Genomic DNA, 12,891 nt, shown 5'->3' on the forward strand with positions numbered 1-12,891 from the left:
GATTTTTATTATATTTACTTAGTTGTGCAATCATCCCCATAGTCTTATTTAAATCATTTTCATCACCACAAAAAAAAAATCTCATATACCTATTTGTAAACACTTTCCAGACTAAGATAACTAACATGCTTTCTGTATTTATGTTTGTCTTTTCTAGGTCTTTCATATACATCAAATTTATAAATGGAATCCATATAAATGGAATGTAGTCTTTTTCAGGCTTCTTTACTATTATGTTTTTGAGGTTAATCTCTGCTTTAGCAAAAGTATGTATAATTTTTACCAAACAAAATCACTGAGAATTAAATTTACATTTTCTTTAATTGGCTATGATGAAAGGAGAAGCAAATATTTTCTTGAATCAATTATTTTTATCTTAAGTAATATCTATTGTATACACATAGGTAAGAACAGAAATGTTCACATCAATTGTTTTTATATTCATTGCATCTCTTTGGGGGTGGTCCTGTCTATAAGACCTGGGAAGATTTACTTAATAGTGTGGGTCTTGATTTCTCATTTATTAAAAAGGTGTGGGAAATAAATGATTACAAAATTCCCCCTATTTTCAATTTCCTGCAAAGCACAAAATAAATTGTTAAGTAAAAGTTAAAAGTAATTATAATAAAATGTGTGATTAGAAAATTTTATTAGAAAATTTTCCTTACCAATAGAATTTTTGTCAGAACCATATAATTTCTTTTTTTACACTTATACTGTCTTTGTAATATTCACACAATAACAATAGGCATATTAAACACAAACCTGAAGAAATATTTTTTAGAAAACTTGCTTGTGGGGCTAGGGATATATCTTAGTTGTAGTGCTTGCCTCGCATGCACAAGACCCTGGGTTCAATCCCTAGCACCACACACACACACATACACACACACAAAAAAACCTTGCTTGAAAAGGGAAAAGAAGGAATAAAAGAAGCAAAAACTGGGAAAGCATCAGCATAAGTGAATGCCAACTTTCCCACTGAAATAAAAGGCTTACTTAATCAATCTATGCTTAATTGTATTGATTTATTTTTCAAGTTTGTGTATTTTCATATCATAGGGCATAAAATTTCATGTATTATTTATTCATCCAAAATTATAGTTGGTATATCCATTTCACCTAACAATTACCAACCCTTATTTTTCTCCAAACTGCATCTAATATTGATATTACCATACAAGTCCCCAAAGCAAGACTCCTGCTCATGCACATAATAATCATGTCACACAAAACTGCAAGATGTATGGTGTGCTGGCTGTGCCTCTGCAAAAACCCACCTGCCAACACCACGGGGCAGTATCCCATTATTCAGTGCCCTCTTGGTTTGACCTATAGATGTTTCATCATTTTATCTGCCCACCAATTGTAAGCCTTACCTTATTCATTTTTTTTAAAAAAAACTAAGGTAGGAAAATTAAGGTATTTTTGATAATGACAATATTTTGACTGAAACCTGAGTAGAAATGAAAACAAAGAGAGAATTATAGTTATTTGGAAAAAAAGGAAGAGGTGCTTTCTACTCATCTTCATATCTTTATTCACTCCCTTTTCTTAGTACACCATACTTCCTAGTCACTGTTCCTAATTTTTTTCTTTTTTTACACATTCTCAATACCTCACTCTTCTTTGTTTGCTGACTCTGAAGCCCATTTTATTTTTCAAAATATTTTGAAGATGGCATCAAAGCCTGAAGTTTTATCTGAAAGTTTAATCTTCCTACAAATATTGGTGCTAACTATGATTCTTTTTTCTCTCTTTGTATATAAAGAACTTCTGGATACTTTCTGAATTGGGTAAATGAATTATAAAAATGGATCTGTTGTGACTGAGTTTATTTTACTTGGATTTTCTGGACAATGGGAACTTCAGATTTTCTTCTTTGTGACATTTTCCTTGATCTACTGCGCTACTGTGGTGGGAAACATTCTTATCATGGTCACAGTGATAGTTAGTTCTGCCCTTCATTCTCCCATGTACTTCCTCCTTGGAAACCTTTCTTTGTTGGACATGTGTCTCTCTACTGTCACAACACCCAAGATGATCACAGACTTGCTTGCTGAGCACAAGACTATCTCTCTATGGGGTTGCATGACCCAGATGTTCTTTATGCACCTCTTTGGGGGTGCTGAGATGACGCTTTTGATAATCATGGCTTTTGACAGATATGTAGCCATATGTAAACCCCTGCACTACAGGACAATAATGAGCCACAAGTTGCTGAATCGGTTTGTGATACTTTCATGGATAATTGGTTTTATACACACTATGAGCCAGATGGTATTGACAGTGAACTTGCCTTTCTGTGGCCACAATGTTGTGGATAACATATTTTGTGATCTTCCCCTTGTGATCAAGCTTGCTTGTGTTGAAACTTATACCCTAGAATTATTTGTCATTGCTGACAGTGGGCTTCTCTCTTTTATCTGTTTCATCCTCTTGCTTGTCTCCTACACTGTCATCCTGGTCACCGTGCAGCAAAGGGCATCTGGGGGGCTCTCCAAGGCTCTGTCCACATTGTCTGCCCACATCATTGTGGTCACTATGTTCTTTGGACCCTGTATTTTTATATATGGCTGGCCTTTCAGTGGTTTTGCAAGTAATAAAACCCTTGCTGTATTTTACACTGTTATTACACCCTTAATGAATCCTATTATTTACACTCTGAGAAACCAGAAAATGCAAGGGGCCATGAGAAAATTATGGTTCCAGTCCTGTTAGTTCCTCACAGAACTTCTAGATTTGAGCACTATGTAATTAACACAAATTTTAAATACTATAGTAAGATAGATTGAATGGATTGTGTATCATACTTTCTTTTACTTTTTATGTTAGAAGCATAACCAGTGAGGAAAAAAATACCAAGTTACTTTAAACTGGCAGTTAAAGGTGTTATAATAGCTCTAATAAAAACAATGAGCCCTACAGAAAAACAGACATATGAAATCATTGAACATTTTTCCCTTAGACTTTCAATATCGGTTTACTGGTCAAGGAATAATTATATAAAAAATAAATATTCTTAGTAATCATTTTAATAGGTATGGAAAATTAATGGTATTAATAGATTTATACATCATTTACTTAAATACTGTGAATAAATTATGATTTATATAAGTTAATAAAGGGGAAATATAATTCTAATTTCTCCAATCTTTGAGGCAAATGTCAGTAAATTCAAAAGTAAAGTGAGTATAAGGAAAAATTCATGTAAAGGACAATTTCAACAGAAACACAAAAAGCAAATCTTCACCTTAAATGCTGTGAATATAAGTATGCACAGCTAACTTTGAAACCTCAGTAAATTAAAATAAAAACAAAAGCATGTTCCTTTATTTTGAGTAATATACAATGTCACTTTACCCTTTTTAAAGGATTTGTATCAAAATAGTACATAGCAAATTTAAAACAAAAGGAAGTGAGCCATAAAGCAAATTTAGAATATAGGCTATTGTAAACCATACTGAAGTCTATTGATCCTTAGTAAACAGCAAGAGCATAATCTCAGAGTCATGGGTTATAGAACATCCTCTATGTCTTTAACACAAGGTGAAATATGCATCTAATGATTGGTGGAATTATACTGCATTTAATAAAACATGTGTAAGATCATTAGTCTGTAGTGCAGCACACTCAAGATTCTAAATCCTTTGATTACAAAATGAACTTGTTAGAAATATTTAAAATACATTTTTAAATTAATTAATATGATAAGATGCTGGGTGTAGTGGTGCACACTTTTAATACCAGTGACTTTGGAGGCAGGAGGATTGCAAGTTCAAAGCCAGCCTCAGCAATTTAGTGAGGGCTTGAGAAATTCAGTGAGACCCTGTCTCTAAATAAAATATGAAAAAGGGCTGGGGATGTGGCTCAGTGATTAAGTGCCCCTGGGTTCAAATCCCAGGACCAAAAAAAAAAAAAAAATTAAAATATAAAGAAATAAAATGATAAGATGGAATTTCATCTGAGACCCAGAAGGGAAATTGAATTACATCCTAGGGGGATAAGCTAGATCTGAGTCATTTCCTACTCAGATAGTCCAGAGAGCCTTTGCCTAGAGCTCCAACTATTAGTACCTTGAGTTTGGGAGAGCACTGTTGATAGGGCTTTGAACCTATACAGGGTGAGGGACTGATGGAAGGCCGCCTTGAAAGCTTAAACAGGAAAAAGGAGGGAAAAAAGAAAAGGAAAGCCAGCCCAGCAGAAGCAGATGGCAAGAAAAAGAATGTCTGCTCCAACCTTCACTCTTGGAAGTGACTAAAACAATTGTTTCCTTAAGAAAAGTTTGGCTAATCATTACATTCTTTTTATGATTCGACACATCAAGGTAAGTAATTTTTAAATGTGCTAAACAGTAATATAAACCAGAAAATAATAAATAAAATATTACTTTCAAAATGGTTAAGAGTTACTTTAAAAAATAAACCTGAAACCATTTATCACTAACAGATCCTACCAAGTCTACATCTACTTTTTGTTTTGCAGCAAAATAAAATCTCAAAAAATAAATTACATAAGCAAATGTGATGAAATATATGCAAGACTAATTACTGAAATTTGTAAAATATTTATAAAATAAGTGAAATAAGGCCTAAATGAAAAAATATATGTACACAAATTGAAAGACTCAGAAACAAAATTTTTTCTTCTCAAATATTTTTAAAACATCTTCAAGCCAGATGCTGTGGCACATGCCTGTAATCTCAGCAACCAGGAAGCCTGAAGCAGGAGGATAACAAGTTCAAGTTCAGTATCAGCAAATTAGTGGGGCCCTAAGCAACTTAATAAAAATCTGTCTCAAAACAAAGCAAAAACCAGACATACAAACAAACAAACAAAAAACCAGGCTGGGGATATGACTCAGTTGTTAAATCTCCCTAGGTTGAATCCCTGCTACCAAACAAACTTTAATCCCAAGTGAACATCTAATAAACTTTCATAAAATTTAACAGGTGAATAGTAAAATTTTTTTTTAGAAAATTTAAATACTTACAATAGCCAGCGTGGTCTTGAAAAACTAAAAGAAAACTAGAGAACATATTTTAATTGTTCTTAAGAACTTCTAAACACACGCAATAATTAAGATAGCATGACATTGATATAAAAATGGCAATGCATCAATTGAACATAACAGAGGGTCCAAAGTAGATCCCAGCCATGTTTTCTTTCTGCTCTACTTCACAGGACTCTGAATGGTATCATATGCTGAAAACCATCCCTGTCTCCTCTGGCTCCCTCCCATTTCTCCTTCACAGGCACTTCCATTAATACATTCTTACATGTCTACTCACATCTTGGTGTATGCATTTCAAAGATTATGAATTATTACAGGCCATTATAAATTAAGTTCTTGTTAAACATCATTATATCTGTCTTTTGGTGTACATGTGCATGATGAACACATAGGCAAAAGAGAAAGATAAAGCATACATACACATAGATATCAACATAAATGTAGATGTAGATTTTGGGTTGTGTCCATACTTGCTGTCTGTAGAGGCAAATATAGTGGCTAACATCAGTAGTATCCACTATGTGAATCATTTTTTCTTGGATGCTCAGTAGTGTTTCTGCTTTTATGTATAGAATTATTTATTGTGGATATTCAATTAAGATACAAACATTTTTGTATGTCAATGCCATGCCCACATATTCATCCACATGCCTCTGCACCAGACCTTTATGTCTCCAATTTTCCAGTTCATTTCTTTACAGGAACCTGACCATGGAGACAGTCAATGATTGCTGAATATCTATCTACATTTGTACCCTGGAACATTTCTTCCACACAAAGTTCATGATATGATGCAATGCTTGCAGGTCTATCCATTTGAAAGAATTGACTTATATACTGTCTTTTCAAAGCTGGGTTGGGTTATGATCATCATGCAGATAATATTTAACCTTTCTATTCTCTCACATACCAATTCAAACTCTGTATAAATCAAGCTTGGGATGTTTCATCTTCCTTCAGTTGTTACACAGGACCCTTTATGGCCACCTGAGGCTCATGCTACCTGTTCATCTGCATATGCAACTTTTTGCTCTCTGCTTCTTTTTGATTTGGCTTCATATGCATCATTTTCAATGTATGATGGACTGTGGTTGTCCTACTTTATAACATTGGTAAACAGGGTGCAACCCCAATGGAAATTATAAAACATGAGCAAGTAGTGCCATGTGGGTAAGTCCAACTCTTCTAAGGCTGGGTAAAAAGGATCTGTTGTTTTAGAAGAGGTATAATTCTATGCTACAAATGGCATAGCTCTATTTCTGCATTTTATTTATTCACTAGGACTCTCCATGAGCTCCATAATTCCATCTTTTTCCACCTTTGACTCCTCCAGCATTTTAGGGTCTGATAGTTTGTTTGGCCTAAATAACAGAGCTGGGTGCAACACAGTATGGACAAATGTTTTACTAAAAGCTGTCAGTATTCTTTATTATTTTATATATAGATCAAACTCCAGGCCTGGAATTATATCTATGTTGGTGATTTGTTTCTACAAAACCTTGAGGTCTATTAGATATGCTACTTCATTCTCTCTGATAAGAAGTGCAAGGAAAATCAATTTTTCTTTTATTTTAGAAAAGATACACTACATATTTTTGACTGAAATGGAAAATCAATGACCTCATATAATTTATTTCTCACCATGTGGGGTTCAACTTTTGCTCATATTGCCTAATGAACATAATATTGTTGATACAATTGATCCTTCTCATGATCAATGGACTGGTCAGGTATGTCAAAACTCTTTGGACTATACTTTGATGGAGAACAGGATAATTGGCATTGCGCTGAGGCAAACTATCAATATTATTATCCCAAATACATGAAAACTGTCTGTTGTCTTAATTACAATTGAAGTGAAAATGAATACACACTTTCACAGTCTTTGCCTAGTTGTTAAATTCTATGTTTCAAGAAAGTTACCTCAATTAAATGGTTTATAAAGTTTTCTGGTTTATAAAATCCTACTTTTCATTTCCTTTAATCAAACACTTTCAAAATGCAATCTTAGGAGGTCAAACTTTCAGAATTCTAGAATGAGGAGGTACATAAATAAACTTTGCTATAGAAAAATCACAAGAAAAATGTTATATTCATTTTTTCAGATATTTGAAAATTAATCAAATCCTTGCAAATAGGAAGAGAAATCATTTGAGAAAAACTGGGGACAGAGGTCAATGTGTATGGAACACCTCATAGAATTACTTCTGAGTGCAGGAGAAGTATGATCCATGTTGTATTTCCCTGAAATCCCAAGTAGCATTATTGCTATTACTTGACCTGTTCTTGAGCTTGCTGGTGTGTGAATAAGGAATAATCCATAGGGTATTGTTCAAAATCAGTGGAAATTATTTAATATTTCAGCTGATTAATGCTAAACAGCCCAGGAAAACAAGAGGATAGTCAAAACTTAAAAAGGAATTCTTGGGGAAAAGGTGATACATAGGTCTCAATAATCTCTTGTTTATGATTTGCCTAAACCCTGAAGAGGCAATAATTGAAGGATAATTGTCTAAATGTGCACATAGTCTTTTTTAAGTAGTTGTGTAAAATCTATGGGTTGAAGCCATTTCTGAAAATGCCTAATTGATAGCTGATTATTAAGGTAAATGAACAGAGACCTCAACAACTTCATACTAGACTGTGCACACACTATACAGAACTAGTCCAGGAAAGAAACATACGAATGTAAAAAAACTGGAAAAGGGAAAAAACTAACAAAAATAACCTATACAGGAGAGATGAAGAGAAATTACCATCCAAGTTAGCGCATATACATGAAATGTATAATTTTTAGTAAGAAATATAAGAAAGGCAAGGAAGCAGAAAAATAAGAGCCATCAAGAAATCAAAATTCGAACAATAGAAACTGTTTTTGGATTATTGGGATACATTTCTAGTCTCCCTGTCCTATACTCAGGAGGCCCAGTTTGCTGTGTTATACAGGTGCTGGAAAACCTATAGGAAGAATACATGACAGACATGCTGAAAATCAGACAAAAACTTCTTCAAGTTTATATCTGAATTAGAGAAACTGTGGAGAACAATATCCACAAGTTTCTCACTTTTCAAAAGATCAAATAGTGTGACACTTGGCTCTTATATATTTGTATTAAATAGGATTCAATGGCTTCTCTCAAGTGGTACTAATTCTGGGAAAAGCAGAGGCCACACATTAAGTTAAATTATCCATACCTGGGGATATTTGCCTAATCCCAGAACTCATAACATAAAGAAATTTATGAAGTAGCCCCTTGCTTAAAAGAATAAGTTATATGCATCCCATTAGATGGGTAGACATAAGAGCAAAATGAAAAAATCAAGAGAAAAAAAACACCCCAAACAGCTCATAACACATCAACAACTGAATCAATCAACAAAAGAGTAGAAGAAATGTCAGAGAAAGAATTTAGGAAGTTGATACTTAAAAGTATTTAATGAATTAAAGAATATGTAAGGAGTGAAATTAGACAGAATATACAGAAAGTGAAAGATAATTTCAATACAGATATTGAGATTCTGAAAAAGAAAACAGAGAAAATCCTGGAAATGAAAGATTCAATAAACCAAACTTAAAATTCAATGAAAAGTCTCACCAATAGATTATGCCACTTTGAAGACAGATTTATTTTTAGGCCTTGAAGACAAATAATCTTGAAAATAAATTTGACCATAAAGAAAAGATGTTTATGACCAGAATATTCAAGAAATCTGGGATAATATCAAGAGAACAAATCAATCATTGGGGTAGACATAGGCTCTAAAATACAAATTAAAGAAATACAGAATCTTTTCAAATAAAGAATATTAGAACATTTTCCAAATCTTAGGACTGAAATGAAAATTCAAATACAAGAAACATAAACTGCAAATAGAAAGAATCCAAATACATCTTCTCCAATATGTAGAAAATAATAGAGGCAGACCTCTGTGCTGTGCAGACATCCATGCTGTGGGCTATCCATCTACAATGTGGCTGCCCACCATCACTGAGTGACCCGCCTTGGCTGTGTCATCTCCCACCATGGCTGCCTCAATTTTGGGATACTGCAGCTGCCTCCATAGTCATCACAACATGGAAGCCTCCATCTTGGGACACTCGACAGTGCCTGGAGGAAGCCACTGGCCACAGCACTTACTGTCACAGCTCTGCATCTCCAAATGCAGCTGCCCACCATCACTGTGCTGACCCCTGTCACTGCCCCATCTTCAAACATGGCCAACTCCATCTTGAGGCAACTTTGACATCATCTTGGGAAAACTCTGCCAATGCCATGGCCATCTTGAGCTTTCATCTTGGGACACTGGCTAGGGCCTAGAAGCCCAAATTAAGGTACCTACAGGTTTGCCATGCTGCTTTCATCTAGAGACACCAGTCAGGGCCTAGAGGACCATCACAAGGTGCCTGCAGGCTTGGCTATACCTGTGGTCTTCTGGCTAGGTGTGCTAATAGCCACCATCTTGCTAAAGAGGCTGGAGAGAGCCATACATGGGGAAGGATGGGACCAGATATTGAGGGTCAGTAGGTTGGAAAAGGGTATGAGGGCATCTGCCATCCAGTCTGCCACTACTGGGTTCCCAGTGCACACTTAGGCCAACACTTGCTAGGACCTGGCACCAACCCAGTCCCTGACTCCCTCCCTAATCTGGCATCCATCAATTCCCTGGTCCAAACAGGACCCTCCAAATCCCCAGACCCTAGTTTTCCAACCCCTCCCTAGCCAACAACCCAGCCCAGCACTCTGAGCTATGTGGCCAGCCTACAGCTCTCAGTGCCTGGTCCTTATCTGCCCAATACAGAACAGTTCTCTACTACAGGTGCACAGGTCCCAGTGCTCAGGACTGATGGAGAGAGAGGTGCTTGATTGGGATATCTAAAGGGCACAGACAGGAGAGATACAGTTTAGAGACTAAATCAGACACCAGGAATTACAGGGTCAGGGACCTAAGGAGCTAAGATCAGGCTCCTATATCACACAAATGGAACCCAAAGGAGATTCTTAGAATACAGTATTCCAATGGGGACTGGCAATGGCTGTACCCCACCTCCAGGCTAACCTACTAAGGTTAACCCTACCACCCTAGTAACCCTCACCATCCTGAGGGTGGAGATAGCAACAAACTTCAGCTATACCAACAAACTCCCTACCTATCAGCTGAGAAGGGATGCAGAAAAGTTTTTGAACTCCAACAGAAACAATTGTTCAATTTTCCTTTGAGTTTTTTTTTTTCTTTTCTTTTTCTGCTCTCACATCCCCACCATTTTTGAAAGCAAGTACTTTTCATGCATCAGGCTATTGAGGACTGGGATGTCTGAACAGTATATTATGGGAGACCAACCTTGCATGTGACTGAGTCACACTTCCTGGCTGGGTGCTGAGGCGCTCAGTCACAGAAATGTGGCAGAGCTTTCCCCACTCTTCTTGGGTTCAAGGATTGGTGTCTCGTGCATGGGTGTTGTCTTGCTACAGCCCCATGAGTGAAGTTATGCTCACCTGTTCCTTTGTAATATAACCCCTTGCCCTGTTTAGGATAGAATGTTCCATGGAAGTGCCTTGTGTGTGTCCCTTTCTCTTACTGTGCCCTTGGGTGTAGCCTACCCAGGTATCAGTCAACCTGCTGACAGTGGACATCATGAAGATAGACTCAGCCCCCTGAAACCTGACCTCTTGCCTCATTTAACTAGCTTCTCCTCAATAAGGGGTCAGTGCATGCCCTCTCTCTCTTTCTGTGGACCCTTAAGGTCAGAGGAGCCATCACAGTGACCTCAAAGAAAGAGGTATTTGTGTCTCTTGTGTGGTTATTTTGCACATCCCAGTTAGCCCAGTTCATCTGGAGTAACCCCTGAGCCTTTTAGTCGCAAGAACAGAAACCCGGCAGTATATTAGTTTTTTGTGTATTTTTAAATTTGTTCCTCTTTTTAATTATTTTATTTTATATGTATATGTATATATATATATATATATATATATATATATATATGTATATATATATATATATATATATATATATATATATATATATGTGTGTGTGTGTGTGTGTGTGTGTGTGTGTATTTATTCATTTTTTTCCTCTAACTTATCTGTTTCCCTGGATTCTCTTTCTCTCTTTTCTTCTGCTAATAGCCAACTTCTATTGGTTCTTCTTTCACTTTTCCTTTGATCTTTTATTTCTATCTTTTTCCCTCCTACCTTATAAACATCACATCTTTTACCACTCCTGTTCTCTCTTTTTCCACCATTGGAAATTGTAAAGCCTGTTGCATAGTCTTTATATTGCAGACAATAATTGAGCACATCATTTCTATTTATTGCAAGAAAATTGTAGGCATCTTAATAGGAGCTATTTGATTTAAGGCTGTGTATTTTTTGCATAGGGTGCTGTTAATACTGATCTCCCCATTAAAGGCAAGATACTGGAAACCTGCAGGGACACCATAAGTCTATAGGGTTAAAATTGTAATACCTCAGATCCACACTGCTAGATGGGAAGACACACAGACAATATGAAAAACAAGGGAACAAAGCACTCCAAACAAACCAAGATGCTCTAATAATAGAATCCATTGACAACACAGTAGAAGAAATGTCAGAGGAGTTCAGAATGTACATACTTAAATGGATCTGCAATGCAGAGGATAAAGTTAGGAGTAAGGATAAAAGATCACTTCAATAAAGCGATAGAGATTATGAACAGAAATCAAGCAGAAATCTTAGAAATAACCAAATTAACAACACCATGGAAAGTATCACCAACAGACTAGACCACTTGGAAGACAGAATAAGAGTAGAATTTTCAAACTTACATGAGCACAATAGCAGATCACATTTAGAAGGAAATCAATTTGGATTTCAATTGATTTCTCAACTCAGACCATAAGAACTAGAAGGGTTTGGAATAAAATGTACCAAACTTTCAAAAACATGGAGGCTAACCAAGATTACCATACCCAGAAAAAATATCATTCAGAATTGAAGATGCAATAAAAACCATCCACCATATCTAGAAACTAAATGAATCCATAAACATTAAGCCTACACTATGAAACACTCAATGAAATATTTCATGAAGAAATGAAAAATAAATATGAAAATCAGCATAGAGATGAATTGCACTAGAATATTCAATTAGATGTGAATCAAGTCTGAATAAACATTAGAAAGAAATCAAAATGGCTATAAATAAAAGTCATCTTTCTCTAATAGCATTGAATGTAAGTGATCTAAACTCTTTAATCAAAAGAATTAGATTGGTAAATTGTATTAAAAAATCAAGACTCAACAATATGTTGCTTGCAAGATACTAACCTATAGACAAGAAATCCACAGAATGATGGTGAAGGGTAGAAAAAATATCATGCAAGTAGAAAAAATAGAAATCATGGATAGCTACTCTCATATCAGACAAAGTAGATTTCAAATCAAAATTAACCAGAAGAGACAAGGAAATTCACTTCATAGTGGTTAAGGAATCATGCAACAATAAGATATAATAATTTTATTTTTTATTAGTTGTTCGTGACAATGCAATGATCTTGACATATCATACATTTGAATCAAATGGGATACAATTTCTATTCTTTCCAAGTGTACAGGTTGCAGAATCACATTGGTTATACGGCTATATATATATATATATATATATATATATACAGCAATACTAGTGTCTATTTTATTCTGCTGCCCTTCCTATCCCCCCTTCCCCTCCCCTCCCCTCCCATCATCTCTCTCTACCCAATCTAATGTGACACATTTCTCTCTTTTTTCCTTCCCCCTCACATCATCATATATGTATTTTGTATAATGATGAGGGTCTCCTTCCATCTTCTGTGCAATTCCCCTTGTCCCTCCCATTCCCTCCCACCTCTCTTCCCTATT

At 35.6% G+C, this 12,891-nt stretch overlaps 1 protein-coding gene across 1 annotated transcript; it reads left to right on the top strand.

The window, feature by feature from the left end:
• The first annotated feature begins 1,800 nt into the window (after positions 1–1,800).
• Positions 1,801–2,721, top strand: Or4l1 (olfactory receptor family 4 subfamily L member 1). The gene has a single exon (XM_027929809.2). It carries the CDS (start codon positions 1,801–1,803, stop codon positions 2,719–2,721), a length of 921 nt encoding a protein of 306 aa, XP_027785610.1.
• The last annotated feature ends 10,170 nt before the right edge of the window (positions 2,722–12,891 follow it).

The sequence above is a fragment of the Marmota flaviventris genome, chromosome 2 (genome assembly GCF_047511675.1).
Source record: "Marmota flaviventris isolate mMarFla1 chromosome 2, mMarFla1.hap1, whole genome shotgun sequence".
In the NCBI taxonomy this organism is placed as follows: domain Eukaryota; kingdom Metazoa; phylum Chordata; class Mammalia; order Rodentia; family Sciuridae; genus Marmota; species Marmota flaviventris.

Coding starts and splice junctions, on each gene's coding strand:
- Or4l1 (XM_027929809.2), top strand. CDS start 1,801: ATGAATTATAAAAATGGATCTGTTGTGACTGAGTTTATTTTACTTGGA.